Source organism: Salminus brasiliensis, chromosome 15, assembly GCF_030463535.1.
Source record: "Salminus brasiliensis chromosome 15, fSalBra1.hap2, whole genome shotgun sequence".
Classification (NCBI taxonomy): domain Eukaryota; kingdom Metazoa; phylum Chordata; class Actinopteri; order Characiformes; family Bryconidae; genus Salminus; species Salminus brasiliensis.
In genome coordinates, this window is record NC_132892.1 from 30,321,908 (window position 1) to 30,340,506 (window position 18,599).

The 18,599-nt window shown below is 45.6% G+C and overlaps 1 protein-coding gene across 1 annotated transcript in view; it reads left to right on the plus strand.

The window, feature by feature from the left end:
- The first annotated feature begins 243 nt into the window (after nt 1-243).
- The window catches only part of nup133 (nucleoporin 133), a 19,017-nt gene continuing 661 nt past the window's right edge, over nt 244-18,599 (plus strand). The window contains exons 1-25 of the mRNA XM_072657651.1: nt 244-447; nt 1,799-1,917; nt 2,612-2,715; nt 3,665-3,769; nt 4,253-4,384; nt 4,561-4,731; nt 5,272-5,427; nt 5,557-5,627; nt 6,391-6,538; nt 6,808-6,958; nt 7,407-7,564; nt 7,664-7,755; nt 8,959-9,119; nt 9,363-9,457; nt 10,569-10,793; nt 11,076-11,198; nt 11,358-11,457; nt 12,031-12,282; nt 12,984-13,117; nt 13,812-13,970; nt 14,086-14,221; nt 15,106-15,224; nt 16,963-17,043; nt 18,431-18,504; nt 18,593-18,599. The exon at nt 18,593-18,599 is cut by the window's right edge and continues 82 nt beyond it. Coding sequence (XP_072513752.1) covers nt 323-447; nt 1,799-1,917; nt 2,612-2,715; nt 3,665-3,769; nt 4,253-4,384; nt 4,561-4,731; nt 5,272-5,427; nt 5,557-5,627; nt 6,391-6,538; nt 6,808-6,958; nt 7,407-7,564; nt 7,664-7,755; nt 8,959-9,119; nt 9,363-9,457; nt 10,569-10,793; nt 11,076-11,198; nt 11,358-11,457; nt 12,031-12,282; nt 12,984-13,117; nt 13,812-13,970; nt 14,086-14,221; nt 15,106-15,224; nt 16,963-17,043; nt 18,431-18,504; nt 18,593-18,599 — 3,198 coding nt within the window. The 5' untranslated portion in view covers nt 244-322. The remainder of the gene's footprint in view (nt 448-1,798; nt 1,918-2,611; nt 2,716-3,664; nt 3,770-4,252; nt 4,385-4,560; nt 4,732-5,271; nt 5,428-5,556; nt 5,628-6,390; nt 6,539-6,807; nt 6,959-7,406; nt 7,565-7,663; nt 7,756-8,958; nt 9,120-9,362; nt 9,458-10,568; nt 10,794-11,075; nt 11,199-11,357; nt 11,458-12,030; nt 12,283-12,983; nt 13,118-13,811; nt 13,971-14,085; nt 14,222-15,105; nt 15,225-16,962; nt 17,044-18,430; nt 18,505-18,592) is intronic.

Sequence of the window (18,599 nt, forward strand, 5' to 3'; positions counted from 1 at the left end):
GCAAACTAAATATGTCTAATATTATATATTCTAATATATACAGTTATATATTAATATTACTTACAGTCTTTACTGTCCAGTTAAATCGTTTTAAACAATTTTCCAATATATATACATATCGTTTGCGCAAAAAAAAAGTTAAAAAGTTGTTGCACCTTGTTAAACTACATTTCCCATGATGCTTCGCGGGTAGTTGCGTCTCCGGCGCCTGTAGGTGACGTATAATGATCTGCGCGGTAAAATACACGCTGAATGGTGACCGCGTTTTAACGTCAGCGGAGTTTTGGTTGTTTTTTTCAGGTTTTGGAAGCTGCTGGAGAAAATGTTCAGCACCCCCCGAGGGACCCCCGGGTCAGGGCGCCGGCAGGTGTCGAGGACCGGCGGTAGGAAGAGTGTGAGCGGAGCCGGTCTGCTGTTTTCCCCCAGGAGGACTCCACTCGCAGCGGGGTAGCTAACTAACTGATGCGCGCCTCACTGTGATCCCATAAACCACAACACTGAGCGATGACCCTCAATAGATGCACAGCAGCCAGTATTACAGCTGGTAAAAGCTACACACACCGATCTGCCACAATATTAAAACCACTGGCAGGTAAATAGCTTTGGAGGTTCTGGTTTCAGTGGCAGGTTTAATGGATGGGATCTGCATGTAAGGCAGCTAGTGGACAGTCAGTTCTTGAGGGTGATGCTGGTGTTAAAAGCAGGAACAAATTGGCAAGAATGAGAATCTGAAACAGTTTGAGAAGAGCCAGATTGTGATGTTCTGGATACCTGGGTCAGTACCTCCCAACCCACCCATCCACCTACCTCCCCACCTACCCTACCCTACCTACCCACCCATCCTCCCACCCAACCCACCTACCTACCTACCTACCCAACCCACATACCTACCTACCTACCTACCTACCCACCCACCCACCTGCCTACCCACCCAACCAACCAACCAACCACCCACCCACCTACCTACCTACCTAACCTACCTACCCAACCCACCCACCTACCTACCTACCAACCTACCCACCCACCTACCTACCTCCCCACCCACTTACCCAACCTACCTACCTACCCAACCTACCTACCTCCCCACCCACTTACCCAACCTACCTACCTACCCAACCACCCACCTACCTACCCAACCTACCTACCCAACCCACCTACCTACCTACCCAACCTACCCACCTACCCTACCCACCCACCTACCTAACTACCTACCCATCTATCGAAAGTGCTCTAAGATAGGACAACCTCAGTATTTAGGTAAGGACAATCAAGTCATGGGCATCAAGGAAGGCTCACTGATGCTTATAGAGGCCCGACCTTGCAAATTACTGGACTTACTGGATCATCTGCTAAAGTCTTGGTGACAGAAACCACAGGACCCCTTTAGAGGCCTTGTGGAGACCATGCCTCGACAGGTCAGAGCTGTCTTGGTGGCACGAGGTGGACCTATACAATGTTAGAAACTTTTCTTAATGAAAGCACATTAAGGCTCAGGGCTTTAGAGGTGAATTGCAAAGGTACAGGTGTAGATGTGTGGATTTTACACAGTGCTGTTAGGGGGGTTTTGAGATATGACAGTGACATACTCGCTTGTGTGCAGTAGGGGGCGACACTGGCTCAAACAAAACATACACAGTGTGTTGAAGGCAGGTGGCTTTAATGCTGTGGCTGATTGGTGTAATTTAATTTGATATGATATGATATGATGATGTACCATAAGACCGCTGATATGAACCAACTCTGCTTTAGCTGAAGGCTGTTGACCTGCTTGTGTTTTGGAATGGCTTGTTTCCTGCAGGAGAGGGACTCCCACTCGGGTTCAGAACTATGCCACGGTGGACTCGGTTCATTTCGACGTGCAAACGTTTGGATCTTCTCTGCCGGTTAAAGTGATGGAGGCACTCACCATGGCAGAAGGTAGGAGCTCCTCAATGGATGATTACTCAGTTTACTCCCCTGGGTAAGTCATTAATGTGGTTGGCCAATCACTTGAGGGAATGTTCACCACTGTTCCAAGTTTCCTCCATTGTGATTCAATGGCGAGGGCCGGTAAATCGTCGGAGCTGTGATGTTATTCGCAATAACACATGCCCTTGAGTGTTTTATTGCTTTTCTACAACAGTTTTAACAAAATATACACAACAAAATCAACAAAAAGCCCTGAATTTCATACCAAATAGGCTTTAATACTGTCCTTTTATTATTATTTTTTTTTTTTTTGGTTGGCCAATCACTTGTGGGAATGTTCACCCCTGTTCCAAGTTTCCTCCGTTTGTGGTTCAGAGTCCCAGAGTCTTAGCAATGGCTTTATAACCCTTTCCAGACGTCTATTTTTTAATTCTTTAGAACGGGCCATCATGTGCTGCTTTTTGAGACCTTCTGAGAAGAAACTGGCAAGCCGACAAACACTTTTTCACAGGACCGTATAGTCCTGATTGGTGTAGTGTAGTAGGTAACATCAACACCCTCTGGAATGCAGATGTATTTCCAACAGGCCCAGCTGGTCTTCAGTCATGTTTCTGGTCATGTTAGTGAATAATAAACACACCTGGAGGGCTTCAGGTAAATTATGGTGCATGATGGTAATTGGTTGTGTGTTTTGACCCCATAGCGGATGATCAGATTTCTGTGAAGGTGGAGGAATCTGGCTGGGCCTGGATGGTATGTGGAGAGAGACTGATCATCTGGAAGATCTGCCAGACTCCAGTAGCCAAGGTATGCTGAGATGAACACACAGGAGAAGCCACAAGTTGTGGTATTGTGTATTGTTACACCACACTGGGTCGTTGTGACCTGACCTCCTCACTCAAATCCTGTACGTATTCATGCAGACTGAAAAAAGTAGTTCCTCCTTGCAGAAATCGAATAATGAAATGAGGGCAATTGGCAGCTAGTAATCCCTGTAGGAGTGTGTGAGAGTATAATTTAGGGGCAGACCTAAATAGCATCTTGCATTGAAGTTCCTAATTAAGCAATAGAACACGAGAGGGAGTGTGTTTTGCCAATTACATCACGACTGTGATTTGGTATGGGGCACAAGACGAGGGCGAGGGCCGGTAAATAGACGGAGCTGCGACATCCTTGAGTGTTTTATTGCTTTTCTATGACAGTTTTAACAAAATATACACAAGAAAATGAACAAAAAAGCCCTGAATTTCATACCGAATAGGCTTTAATACTGTCAGATCCTTCCGCCAAAAAGTAGTTCCACAACAGTTGTGTTATTGCTATACAACGATAACGCCAAAACACCACAGTCGACCAAGTGGTTGGTTAAGGTATCTGTTAAACCCTGTACGCAGTTCAAGATAACTGACCATAAGACTATAAGGTTCACTCTCTGTGGTCCGGATAGAGCCAGAGCGCTGTCCAAGTTTAGCCAGAGACGTCCTAAATGAGGACACCGGTCACTGGTTGACCTCAATGGCGTATGTATGTTCTGGGTAAAGTAAAAACAATGCTGTTATTTGCGTTAGAACACATCTCAACCAATCAGATTGTGAGAATATATATTCTGATGTATTGTTGCTTAGCAACCAGTACTCTGTGGAGTATTACAGGTAATAAGTTAAACCAATCCGACTATGTGGGTGGAGCTAACTGTTGTAAAAGAATACCCTAACAATCACACCCCTTCCCCCCTTTTCTCTCTTTGTCCCTGTAGCTGTCTGTGTGTAAGGACCTCCAGTTGGCCCCCAGTGAGTACGCATACAGCGCTGACCTCATCTCCATCAGCTCCTCTAGCCCTCTGGAGTCTGCCTCTGTACAGGTACACCACCACTCCACCGAAACCCTGCAGCCTCTTCTCAGACATACTGATTGGGAGAACAGCGGTCACCTGTCCGACTGTCCCTCTGCAGAAATCTCCTGCCCAAATTGAACGTTCCTCATTCAGCTGATAAGGAACTTCTGAAGGCAGTGTGTTCTAGTTTATTTGCGTAGACCTTAGAGATTACCTACAGTTGTACAAATAATAAATAACTGTCTGATGCAAGTCAGCCAGTTCTCAGCAGATATCGGGCTAGGGTTGTATATAGTGGCCAGTAGTGGTCCGTTAGGGTTGGAGCTGCAGTCTGCAGGAAGATGGATCTCCAGGAGCAGGGCTGAAGGCCACTTATTGGTTATTCAGCCACATCTTAAACCTTTCTCATTTACATTTTCAGCTACAGTTCTGGAGAAACACACTGATCTGAATCAATGCTGCCGTTTTTACTTTCTATTTTCTTGTCTTGTCTTCTCGTATATGCAACAGTCCGTCTATGTGCTAGCGGTGTCTCCAGAAGGTTCCGCACGGTTCTGGCCGAGCCTGGCTCACGAGGGCACCTACACAGAAACCCCTACTGACCTGGGAGGGCACCTATGTAACTATGTCACTACCGTCAGGGTGAGGCCAGTGTCTGAGATCATATCCTTCATTTAAGATAATATTTATTTATTTATTTTTAACATCATATCTGTGTATTTTAAACTTCAGACAGACTCCTGACGGCCTTTCTGCTCTCTTTCTTACTATTTTCTCCTCTGTTCCTCTTCTTCTGCCCCCCCCTTCATCCATCTCAGGGTGGTAGTTTCATCGTATCCTCGTTACGTGGTCAGCTGCTCCGTGTGAGTTCGGATGGTTCCGGCAAGCTCCTCCAGAGGGCGCTGCAGCAGGGGCAAGGAATGCTCTCAGGAATTGGCCGCCGTGTCTCCAGCCTGTTCGGAATCCGCGGCCCTCCAGCCGACACATTGGTAAGGATCACGTAGCGTCGCCTGTTTGCATTGGTGCTGCAAATTAACCCCAGAACCCTTAGTGGCTCCCCTAGCGCTAGCAATGCTCCCGACACTAGGAGTGTAAGGAATTGACACATGTATAAAGCCAGACACCACCTCTTTTAAAACGGCATCGGCAGGCAGCCAACATGCTCAGTGGAAGGCGCATGGCGCATCAGCTGACAGGCGCCTGTGATGGCCAAAATTGCTTTAAAGTGATGAGGGGAGACAGCGCCATCTACCTACCGGGAGAGAGCATGGTGCTTGTGCTCTCTCTGCCTCCAGCTGCTGATGGCAAAGTGGCATGGCTCATGATTCGTCCTCGCCACCCCCGGGCCATAGTGGCAGAGCATCAGGCCGCTAAAACAGAGCCACCCTAAAAGTGTTCAAAGGCACCTCCCCCTGCCTCCTCGGCCATGTATGGATAGGAAAGATAGCTGTAAAAATGACCTGTTTTGAAATTATCATGGTTGTGACTTTCTGACGCAGCTAACAGTTGTCTCACTCTCCCCCTGTCAGGTGCACAGTGTGTTGTGGGTGGGCGACTCAGGTTGTCTCTACACCCTCAGTACGTGTGGGCTGAACAAGTGGGACGTCAGGGACAATATGGAGGTTCAGGTCCTGAGCTGGAACGCCTGCCCGAGTATCTCCGACAGCATCGCAGACGCCATCTGGGTAAGTCAGGATTCCAGACTCGTTGTGGTGGTCTCTGTGTAACATCACCAATACAAGAGTAATTACTGAGTAATACATTCACCTGAAGCATGCCAAATCATAGCAGGTCTGCTGTGTTTTCGTTTCCAGGGCTCAGAGAGCAACTACGCTGAAATGAAGGAGGGGGTGAACGTCGCTTATCTGGACATGCAGCCCAGCCAGTGAGTAACACTGCGCTCATTTAAAGGAACAGCTTAAACTGTTGAGCTCAAACTAATGATAAATGAATGCTGTACACCAGCAAGGTGGAGCCATGAGAGAGGGGTTTCCAATAAAGTGGCCAGGGTAGGTAGCTAACTGTACACCAGGAAGGTGGCGCTACAAGAGAGGGGTGGCCAATATGTGTAACTAGCTAACTAGGTAAAGCTGCAAGAGAGGGGTTTCCAATAAAGTGGCCAGTAAGTGTAGCTTACTAACTGTACACCAGCAAGGTTGAGCTGCAAGAGAGGGGTTTCCAATAAAGTGGCCAGGGTAGGTAGCTAACTGTACACCAGGAAGGTGGCGCTACAAGAGAGGGGTGGCCAATATGTGTAACTAGCTAACTAGGTAAAGCTACAAGAGAGGGGTTTCCAATAAAGGGGCCAGTAAGTGTAGCTTACTAACTGTACACCAGCAAGGTTGAGCTGCAAGAGAGGGGTTTCCAATAAAGTGGCCAGGGTAGGTAGCTAACTGTATGCCACGAAGGTGGAGCTACAAAAGAAGGGTGGCCAATGTGTGTAGCTAGCGAACTGTACATCAGCAAGGTAAAGCTACAAGAGAGGGGTTTCCAATAAAGTGGCCAATGTGTGTAACTAGCAAACTGTACATCAGCAAGGTAAAGCTACAAGAGAGGGGTTTCCAATAAAGTGGCCACTTAGTGTAACTGTGCACCGGCAAGTTGGAGGTGGTTTGATGTTGAAGGGTTGTGGTGCTGTATTCCCTCAGTGCTGGTTTGGTGGTGTTGGCTGCAGCGTGGCACCCTGCTGATACTCCGTGCCTGGCCTACTTCTGCCTGGTTACGCTTCCAGACACCGCTGGACCTGCCTCAGACGAACTCTCCGTAGAGGTCACCAAGTACAACCCACCTTTTCAGGTAAGGTCTGAGCGACCACTGCTTGGCTTAGTCTAGACTTTTAATGAGTTCTGTGGTCAAGACCATAGTTTGTCCTTTTCCTGCAGTTAGTTTGACAGAAGTGGAGTGAGGTAATGCTCAGACTCTCAGTGCTCGGCTCATTTTGAGGAACAGCTTGATGGAATTAATGATGAATATGAAGAGGGTCTGGCAGGTGTTGATGTCGGGAGGAATGGTCCTTTCAAAAACCTTGTTATCTTAATAACCTTTCTTATTCTCTGCATCATCAGAACGAGGAGGAGCTTCATAAGACTCGGCTGGTGCTGCCCCGGATGACCAGTCCTGCAGCGTACCTCTATAACGAAGAGCTGGTGTTCGCTTGCACCACCGGCACCGGCCGCAGCGGACTTCCTGAGGAAAAACTCTCCTTCAGCTCCCCCGGTACGAATCAGAGATGACTAATGTTTAGAAATCGTCTCAGAATGATTTAACTTATACAACTTAATTACAAGACAATTACAAAGTCTTTTTAATTAACCCTTGATTTCAGTGGAAACTATATATGAGCAGGTGTCCCAATACTTTTCGCCATTTTTTGGCCTAAATTCAAACTTATTATGTTTGAAATGTGGGTTTACTGTAGTGTTTGTTGGTGTTGCAAAATGCAAAAGCAGCCTGTTTTATGTTCATCGTAGTTGACTCCGCCCATTCTGCATATAGCAGTGTAGCCCCGCCCATTCGGTCATTGCTCTGCAGCTAGACCTTGCCATGCTAGCCATAAACACAACTGGACGTCCCTTCTCATTGGCTGTGATCTAGCAGATAGTAGCTTGTGGCCTGTCTCTTGTTTTTCCACTCGACCCTAAACATCGTTCCTTCTCCCTTGCAGGAGATCGCATCCGTGGCGGTGGTGTGTGTGCCAACCTGCCCGTGTTTTTCTCCCAGAATAACGGCCTGGTGGCTGTGGTGGCCAGAGAGAGCGCCTCCATTCTGCCGGAGAACATGGAGGAGTCCCTCTGCACCTCAGTGGCAGGGCCTGGACCTGAGGTACAGATTCGTATGACGGGAAGAGGGCCGGGGGGGGTAGACTGAAATACAGGCTAGAGGAGGTTGAAGGTGAAGGGGGTCTGTTTTGGTTTTCTGCAGGGAACCCCGCTGGAGACGCCCCCCAAAGCGGACACAGTCGCACAAGAGGACAAAACCAAACTGCTGAAACAAGCCTTCCTTCAGTTCTGCAGGTGAGCAGCTCGGCCTGTGTACACCTAAGCCTTATATTGGTAAGGGCTGCTGAGGGAGGGTGAGGTTCCTGTACTTGTCTGGCCACTGAGGGACACGGACATCAGTGGACGCACAGCCCATGAACTTCCTCTAACTGAATTTAAATGTGGGAGCAAGGGAGGAATTGCGGCGTTACCAAGCCTACCAATGAGGTGTTGCGGTCTGGGTCACATTTCTGGGGAGGTACACAGGCTTTGGCGTAGATTCGACACTTCGTACATGTACATTCACACCAGCAGAGGCTTTAGTCGTCACTTCTAGTGATCCAGACCACCGGTCACTCATCGCCTGTGGATGTTTTCTAAAGCGTGCTCATACTGACCCCAAAAAGCACCAAGACCGGGCTGTAACTGTATGGGCTGTAACTGTAATGGAACGTATGCAATCAAATCTCACATCACGCATTGGTCAGATCAGTGTTCTCTCTGAAAAAATCCTAGAGGCAAATCGCTGGTGTAAATGGTATAAATTCCATCGCGCTCTGAGAAGGCAACTGGTGATTGGCGGTTGCTGCCAAGGGTTTGTGGTAAACGTGACGCCGCCGTTCTGCCTAGATGCACTAAACTACCGAAGTCCGGACCGAGCACGGACCAGTGTCAGGAGCTCCGGACCGGCAATGGCAGATTCCAGCAGTATTTCTCTTCCATTTCTAGTAGGAACAAATGCAGTATTTGGACTAAAGTATTGGGACACCTGCTTTTTCATTGTTTCTTCTGTAATTAAGGGTGTTAAAAAGAGCTGATCCTGCATTTGTTGGAGTAACTGTCTCTACTGTCCAGGGAAGAAGGCTTTTTAGAAGATTTTGCAGGGAGCATCGCTGTGAGGATGCATTGTTTGCATTCAAGAGCATTAGTGAGGTCAAGATGTAGGATAATCCTTACCCATCCCCAACTCATCCCAAAAGCATTGGATGGAGCACCATCCGTCATTCCAGAGAACACCATTCTTCCACAGCTCAATGCTGGGGCTTTCGCATGGTGCCAGTAATAGTGCAAAGGTGGGGCTTAGTGAGTGCAGGCAAGGTAGAAGGCAGCAAACCCCCTCTATTTTATCAGACACAAGCTAAATTTTCAGCCTCTAGGGGGCGCACAAGCCAGGGAGAGTGCCAGCATAAAGTGGTTACTGTTGCACGATGCTATGATTTCTGTCGTTTCTCTCTGCAGACATGATCTGATCGGTGCTCAGAACATGACTGATGAACTCTTCCCCGCTGATGGAGAAGCAGGAGCAGGGGAGCTGGATGCCGTGGTGACCCAGATCGACCTCGACCTGGTGGACGATTATCCCGCTTCTGATCCTCGCTGGGCCGAGTCTGTCCCTGATGGTGAGCGAGAGAGAGAGAGAGAGATAGCGTATGAGGTGTTGAGCTGGTGCTACGAGGCTAATGTTGGCTAATATACCTGGTGGAGGTGTTTTCAGTAATGTCTAATAGACTTGGTCATGTGCTTTCTGATGGACTGCTGCATGACGAGTGCTGTTTCCAGCATGTTCAGACGTTCCTCAGTCATCTGCATGTACAGAGCTGCAGATTTTGGTTCTAAAATGATGAATTCTACTCGTTCCTCAGAAAACGCAGGGTTCACTCTGACCTCCCTGATCCTGCTGCACCAGCTGGAGGACAAAATGAAGGCTCATCACTGCTTCATGGACTTCTTGCTGCAGGTCAGTTTCCACAGACATCTCACAATAAGCTAGACTATATGGACAAAAGTATTGGGACACCTGCTCTTTCATTGCTTCTTCTGAAATCAAGGGTATTAAAAACAGTTGATCCTGCTTTTGTTGGAGTAACAAAGTCTCTACTGACCAGAGAAGAAGGCTTTCTACTACATTGTGGAGGATGGAGCATTGCTATGAGGATTTGATTGCATTCAGCGACAAGAGTGTTAGTTAGAGTGAGGTCAGGATGTTGGATGATGATCACCACCCCACCTCATCATCCCCAACTTATCCCAGAAGTATTGGATGGAGCTCCACCATCCATCATTCCAGAGAACACAGTTCTTCCACAGCTTCTCAGTGCTGGGGGGCTTTATACCCCTCTAGCCCACGCCTGGCATTAGTCAGCATGGTGCCAATACGTTCATGATGTTCATTTGCTCCAGTACTTCTCTACAGGGACTAGACAAGCTGTGTGTGCATTTGTACATCTATGTCAGCAATTGGTGCTTCTATAGGTAGCTGAATGCTTTCATTAGAAGGGGCGTCCACAAACTTTTGGCTTTTTTAGTTTTTATGAACCCAGTGAACCCTGCAAGTCCACCCAACCCCCAAATTTAATAACTTTAATAACTTTACTGGTATTGCTGGTTCTGGTAAACATGGATTGATCACTGGCTTTAGATGTGGTCAGTCAGCAAAGACCCGTTTGATGTCTGAGCTGTATTTCTTATTTGCGTATTTGCTTTGACTAAAGCAAGTCATACTGTGCCAAACTAATGATGATCTGGATGCATAAGGGGGTTCAGATGCGATTGTGGGTGTTTATTTGCAGAGATTGGTGACAATCTTAAGTTCAGTGTTTATTAGCAACTCATTATTAATAATTAGTCATTTTAAAATTTATAATTGTTGTGAAAGTTCTGCTAGTCAGGACATGGATGTTCAAAATAAAGACAATGACTAGAATATCAATATTGGACATTGGATCAGAACATTACCAGCAACGAATGAATGGAAGTTAATGCAATTCGAATGTTGGTTCGGGTCCTTGTTCCACTTTACCTCTCTCCTGTCAATCACCCTGATCCTGACCCCTCCCTCCTGCTCCCAGACTGGACTCCTGGACCGCCTGTCCTCTGTCTCCGTGCGCTCGTCTCCCATGGCGACGCGGCTGTTGCTGTGTGAGCACGCGGAGAAGCTGACGGCGGCCGTTGTTCTGAAGAACCATCACGCCAAGCAGCCCGAGCTGGTGAACTCCGCCATCCTCACAGCCCTGAAGAAGAGCGGCACTGACGTGCCGTCCAGCCTCACGCCCGCCGACGTCTTCTTCAGAGAGGTACAACACCGCTCTCCCCTTCGCTCACATAATTTCAGAGATTTTCAGGTCTCCGCTCTGCTTTGCGTCAGTGTGTTTCAGTACGATATAGTAATATACATTTATATCACACACAGTCACTGCCATGCAAAACCTCACATCTCCAAAACAGCAGCTTTACAGGTGGAGATAAAAACCTTCTGAACTTTTAATGGAAGTTAAAGTGATCTTTGACACAGTGGCATAGAGGCGACCTCTCAGACACTTCACTTAGCATAAAGAAATGCTTCTGTGTGTTTGTAGGTGTCTCAGATCTCCTCAATCTTCGAGTGTTTGCTGGACGAGGAGGAGAAGTGTTTGAAGAACAATCCGGTGGGCTCAGTGAAGTGGGCCGAGGTCGTGCTAAACGTCAACATCATCGTCAAGGTGAGGCGTTGTCTCCTCTCCTTTACAGTTCACTCATTCACCCTACCATTCTGTTATATGGGGGACCTACACCTGGACACCCGTCAGCCATTAGAGAATACAGAGATTAGTGTTAAGAATGATGAGTGGAGTAACTGCTGTCGTCTTTATCTTGTTCAGGACATGCTACAAGCAGCTGCTCAATACAGAGAGACCAGGGCCTCCCTTTACAGAGCAGCGGAGAACACCTCCCCAGAACCAGAATACATTCCATGGACAGGTACCGCACACACACACGGTTCAAAATCTGAGAGACGTAGAACTGGCCTGTAGCGCATAGCATTTCCAGGATTAAAGCAACATTATGAAGTTATTGCACCTTAAAATATCAGCTGCAGACTGAGGTAGAAGCTCTGCTGCCTGTAATTGCCCGCTCCGGGCCGGAACGCTGCTTCTGCGCTGTGGAACTGACTTTGCTGAAGCTGCAGGAGGAGAACCTCTCTCCAGAACTGCTGTGTAACGCTGTGTAACCAAGTCATATTAATGTAAAATCCAATAGAATTACTCTACGGCCTCAGCCCACATGCTTCTCTACCTTCAGATGCTGCTTGTCCAGCTTGTCCAGAAATGCACATGTACATCTGTCCATGAGGGGGCGCTCAAAGCATGATTTATTATTTTTTTAATGCTCTGCTGTGGTGGTAAAGTGAATTACACTCCCCAGCTGTATACCAGTCTTCGCATAATGCTGCTCAGAAACGCACACGAGCTTCATAAAAAAAGAAATCCTAAAACAATATATGTACGTAATTATGAATGTTCATGGATGCTTTCCTCTGTCTTCCCTCTGTAGCCTCAGGTGGAGTTGGTGGGGTGCGCATGGTCATCACGAGGCAGCATGAGGTCATTCTGCGCACAGTTTACCCTCATGCTGACTCTAGCCTCCGTAGCACGCTCAACGAGCAGCTGGTGGCGCTGTTGGACTCGTTGCTGGGCGGCTACGTGGCCCAGCTCACTTCATTGCGTCGCCCAGGTCAGCAGGAGCGCTACGATGCGCTGGAGATGGAGTACACACAGCGCCGCTCGGAGCTGCTCACCCCACTGTGTGAGTTATTGAGTGCTAGTCTCCTTCTCCTCCCCCCGGTCATCCAATCCAGCCTTTTCGGGCCTGATGTCAGCTCGATACTGGTACCAGTTCCGTATCTGACTAGTGCTTGTATGACTGATGTTTTAAGTCAAAATCGCTAAAATGTGAAGGACAGGGGGTCCATCAGAACCAGGCTTGGAAACCGCTGATCTAGGCTGAGAAGGGCACTGTGGAGTGCAACCATTTTTGGATAGACAATGGATAAAGTCTAATGTCCACAAATCTTTTGATTGGATGCGTAGCAATGGAGCTTTTACTGAATGCCCTCCCCTTGGAACGACATAAGAAGACCCTGGGCCTTCTTATGTCTAGATACATTCACGAGACAAATACACTAGAAACCCTCCAACCAGCCACATGGGCTACCACAGCACCCGCCACACCCTAGCGACCACCTCAGATACCATAGCACTAGCACACTGATGCAATTTGCAGAATTCTTCACCCCAAATTAAGTCAATCAGTAAAAACACGAGGCTAATGTGGCTAACATACACCAAATAGCAGCGCACACACTGCTGGTATTCGTCACAGACACTCCTCAAACCATATGGAGGTGTTCAGTAATCTTAATCTCTGATATTTTACAGATTTACTTATTTCTAATAATTGTAGTTTTTATTGTGTGTGTGTGTGTGTGTGTGTGTGTGTGTAATCAGTGGAGCTGGGTCAGTATCAGTGGGTGGCGGCGTTAGCTGAGAAGTTCTGTGATTTTGACATCCTGGTGCAGATGTGTGAACAGACAGACAACCAGAGCCGCCTGCAGCACTACATGACCAAATTCGCTGACCAGGTAAGTAAATGCACATCCGCTACACCACACCTCCATCACGTTTATCAAGCTGCAAAGAAACTGGGAATTCTGTCCTGTAGCTCTGGCTGCTGTTGATTCTTTATTGAAAGAGGGAAAACGCTTCTATTTTGCTGATAATGGGGTAATATTTTGCATGCTAATTGGACTCCAATTAGCTTAGAAGTGTCATTTTAGTACATGTGTGTATGTAAAGAATTGTACCCCCTCGACCCCCACCCCCCTTTTTTTATTTTATTTTTTTGGAACACCCATTATTTTATTTCTTTATTTATTATCATAATTTTTTTCTTTCTTTTATTTATTTTTATTATTATTATTATTATTATTATTATTATTATTCCATTTTCTTCACTTTTTCCTCCTCCCCCTGAAAAAATTGACACCATCCACTGATTGTGGATTCAGGCTTTTATACAGCTTTTTGATTGGACGCCTAGCAGTGTGCACCCTTCTTGCGTCGCAATGACGTACATTCACAAGTAACACCCAACCAACCACTGTGGGCTACCACAGCGACTATCTCAGACACCATAGCAACCACTTAAATTACCATAGCAGTCACCTGTCGAATGATTCAGTGCGACCCCAGTGAACATGTAGATACTGCCTAGAAGGTCACCCATCCTCATTCATTGCGTGAGGACTGTATTGATGTTGTGCCTGTTCCCTGTAGAACTTCGCAGACTTCCTGTTCCGCTGGTACATGGAGAAAGGGAAGCGGGGGAAGCTGCTATCTCAGCCGGTCGCACAGCACCAGCAGCTGGCCAGCTTTCTGCAGGCCCACCAGCACCTCAGCTGGCTCCATCACATCCACATACAGGACTTCCAGAGTGTAAGATACACACATCACTATTACCACGTTTCTTACTGACCAGAGAAGCAGCTGTTCAGTCTAATTTTCACAGAGGAATAAACTTCTCTAATGTCCTCTATGGCTCCCCCTGCAGGCCCACCGCACCCTGTACAGTCAGGCCAACACGGAGACCCGATACTTCAGCAAGAAGAAAACCCTGCTGGCCCTCAGCAAGCTCACGGCTCTGGCCTCAGACATGCCGGAAGCGCTGCAGCACAAACAGCTTGACGGTCAGTTGGTCAAACTGTCTGACGCACAGCAGCTGTGGGGTGTTTTGGTTCAAGGGCCTGGTGACGTGTGTGTGTGAGTGTGAGTGAGGGGGTGTAAACACTATTTTGGATCACAACATTTTAAAGTCACCAGTTTAGTTCTCTCCTACTTTTTCCCTTTACATGCTGTTTCATACACTCACGTATTTTGTCGTGTGTTTTGATTATGTGGTTTAATGGTGTTGAGGCTTTAAAAAAAAATTTAAACATTTACTGCACATTATCACAGTTTTCAGTTTTTAATATCACTGTTTAATGATATTAAGCAACCATATACAACTTACAAGAAATTGTTTTTGAAAAATTAATTAATAAAAAATATGAACCACTCTCAAATTTAAAAATAAAAATATACTATTATTTTTATTATGATTATTTAAATATATATATATATATATATATATATATATATATATATATATATAATTTTACATTTCAGATGTATTTATACAGTGATTTTTAATTTGAATGTTTTCAAATGATTATATATTTTAAATATATATATTATGAAATATGTATATTAAAGATTTTATTTTAATTTATTGAACCAGTGATTAATCTGTTAATTTTCTTAACAGATGACTTTTTAATCAGGTGAACACAATAAAAACCACCTTTAAACTGTAGCCTAATTTTTATTTGACTAATTTTGTTTTAGTTGGTGTTTGTTGTTGATCGTGGTGTTGAAGGTGGGGGTCTCGTGTGATTAAAGCCAGATCCAGCTTTTTCATACAGTCTTCTAAGTGAATGATCTCCATGGTTATTATAAGCTAAACCATAACAACCCTAATAAGTGTGTGTGTGTGTGTGTGTGTGTGTGTGTGTGTGTGTGTGTGTGTGTGTAGATATTGTGGAGCAGGAGCGGTTCCTGCTTCATCAGGAAACTCTACCCAAACAGCTGCTGGAGGAGAAACAACAGAACCCTGACACCATGCCTTTACTGAGCGCACACAACCTTATTAATGTAAGACCACACACACACACACACACACACACACACACACACAATGTCAGCAGGGGCCATTCAGATCTCATACAGTGGTTACATACAGTGAGTCCAAGAAGTATTTGATCCCTTGCTGATTTTCTTTGTTTGCCCACTAATAAAGACACTATCCTTCTGCACTTTTAATGGTAGATATATTCTAACATGGAGAGACAGAATATCAAGACAAAAATCCAGAATATAATTTTAAAGAATATATTTTAATTCATTTGTATTTCAATGAGGAAAATAAGTATTTGATCCCTCTTGCCAAACACACTCAATACTTAGTGGCAAAGCCTTTGTTTGCAAGCACAGCGGTGAGACGTTTGTTGTAGTTAACCACAAGTTTAGCACACACACCAGGGGGAATTTTGGCCCACTCTTCTTTGCAGATCCTCTCTAAATCATGAAGGTTGGTGGGCTGTCGCTTGGCAACTCTGACCTTCAGCTCCCTCCATAGATTTTCGATCGGATTGAGGTCTGGCGACTGGCTGGGCCACTCCATGACCTTAATGTGATTTTTCTTGAGCCAATCCTTTGTTGCCTTTGCTGTATGTTTAGGGTCGTTATCATGTTGGAAGACCCAACCACGGCCCATTTTCAGATCCCTGGCAGAGGGGAGGAGGTTGTCCCTCAGGATTGTGCGGTACATGGCTCCATCCATCTTCCCAGTGATGCGGTGAAGTAGCCCTGTACCCTTGGCAGAGAAACACCCCCAAAACATTATGCTTCCACCTCCATGCTTGACGGTGGGCACAGTGTTCTTGGGGTCATAGGCAGCATTTTTCTTCCTCCACACATGGCGGGTGGAGTTGAGGCCAAAAAGTTCAATTTTGGTCTCGTCTGACCACAAAACCTTCTCCCAATAACTTGGTTCATCTTTCAAATGATCATTGGCATACTTGAGGCGCGCCTCCACATGTGCTCTCTTCAGCAGGGGTACCTTTCGGGCACTGCAGGATGTGAATCCATTGTTGCGCAAAGTGTTGCCAATTGTTTCCTTGCAAACTGTGGTCCCAGCTGCCTTCAGGTCATTTGCTAACTCCTGCCGAGTGGTTGCAGGACGATTTCTGACTGTTCTCAGCATCATTGCCACCCCACGAGGCGAAATCTTCTTTGGAGCACCGGGCCGAGGTCTGTTGATTGTCATGTTATACTCTTTAAACTTTCTGATAATTGCACCAATAGTTGTTACTTTCACATCCAACACCTTACTAATCTTTTTGTAGCCCATTCCAGCTTTGTGAAGGTCAACAATTCTGACTCTGAGGTCCTGTGACAGCTCTTTGGTTTTACCCATGTTGGAGACTTGAAATCTGTGTGATCTGTCTGATTCTGTGGACAGGTGTTTTTCACACAAGTGATTAGTGAGAACAGGTGGCTTCAGGTCAGGTAACAAGTTGATTGGGAGTGTCTAACTGGTCTGTAAAAGCCAGAACTGCTAATGAATACTAAGGGATCAAATACTTATTTCACTCCATGAAATACAAATCAATTAATATATATTCCTTAGATTTATTTTCTGGATTTTCTTTTTAATATTCTGTCTCTCCATGTAAGAATACATCTACCATTAAAAGTATAGAATGATCATGTCTTTATTAGTGGGCCAACGAAGAAAATCAGCAAGGGATCAAATACTTCTTGGACTCACTGTATGTACAGTAATTGTCTGTCTCTCTCTCTCTCTCTCTCTCTCTCTCTCTTTCTGCAGTTGTATATATGTGATGAAAACCGCGGGGCGAACGAGTATGACTTCAAGAAAGCTCTGGATCTGCTGGAGTACTTAGATGAGGTACTAATACACAACATGTGTACATCACTCTGATCTAGAACATCCACCTCTTTATACTGTTATGGACTGTATAATAGATTCTTCCATTATTGAGACTGTTCTAGACTGTCCAACTGTTCTACATTTGTCTTCTCTTCTTCAGTACTCTAGAACACCCTCCCCTCATTTACACAGTTCTGAGATGTTCTCCCTTTATTCAAATTGTTCTAGACCACCCCTTGTTCATACTGCTCTAGAACATGTTCCTACATTCAGTGCTCTAGAAGATTCCCATTCAAACTGTTCTAGAGTGTTTTCTTGTGTTCAGTGTTCTAGATTAAACTCCCCTCATTAAGACAGAACCGTTTTAGATGTTCTAGAACAGTACCAAATGGACATTCTTAAACTCTGCACTTTCAGTGTTCTGGAATACACTCCCCTCATTTACAGTTTTAGCCGGTTCCCCTTCATTCAAACTGTTCTAGAACATCCACCTCTTCATACAGTTTTTAAACCATCTCAAGTTTAGCGTTCTAGAATACACTCCTTATATTAACAGTTCTAGAATGTCCACTTCATACTGGTGTAGACTGTTCCCACGTTCAGCGATTATTTACAGTTTTGGAATGTTCTCCCTTCATTCAAACTAGTCTAGAACATCCAACTTATCATACAGTTCTAGTTCTAGAATACTCCCCCATTAAAACTGTTCTAGAATGTCCACTTCATACTGCTGTAGACTGTTCCCATGTTCAGCATTCTAGAACACTTATTTACAGGTTTAGAAGGTTCTCTCTTCATTAAAACAAGTTCTAGATTGTCCACTTCATGCTGTTGTAGACTGTTCCCACGTTCAGCGCTCTAGAACACACTCCCCTCATTTACAGTTTTGGAATGTTCTCCCTTTATTCAAACTAGTCTAGAACATCCAACTTATCATACAGATCTCAAATGTTCTAGACTTCTAGTTCTAGAATAGTCTCCCCTAAAAACTGTTCTAGATTGTCCACATGCTGTTGCAGACTGTTCCCGCATTCAGTGTTCTAGAATACACTCCCCTCATTTACAGTTTTAGTAACTGTTCTAGAACATCCACCTTTTCATACTGTTCTAAAATATTTTCTCACATTCAGCGCTCTAGAACACTCATTTACAGTTTTCAAAGGTTCTCTCTTTCATTCAGACTGTTCTAGAGCATCCACCTCTTCATACAGATCTAAAATGTTCTCGCATTCACTGTTCTAGACCACACCCTCCTTCTTCTCTTCATCCAGGCTGTTCTAGAATGTTCTTACTTCATCATTCATCCTGGTTTTGTGTCTGTGTCTGTGTCTCTCTCTGTGTGTGTGTGTGTGTGTGTGTGTGTGTGTGTGTGTGTGTGTCTGTGTCTGTGTCTGTGTGTGTACAGGAGGATGCTGTTGACACTGAGGCTCTGAAGCGAGAGATTTTCAGTAAAGCGCTGAAGAAAGACTGGAAGGAGAAGTAAGAAAGCTCTGGTATTCCTCTCCGGTTCTGAGCAGCGCTGGGTTTGACTGACTGCTGATGGCTGTGTTGTTTTATTGGTTTACAGCTGGTCA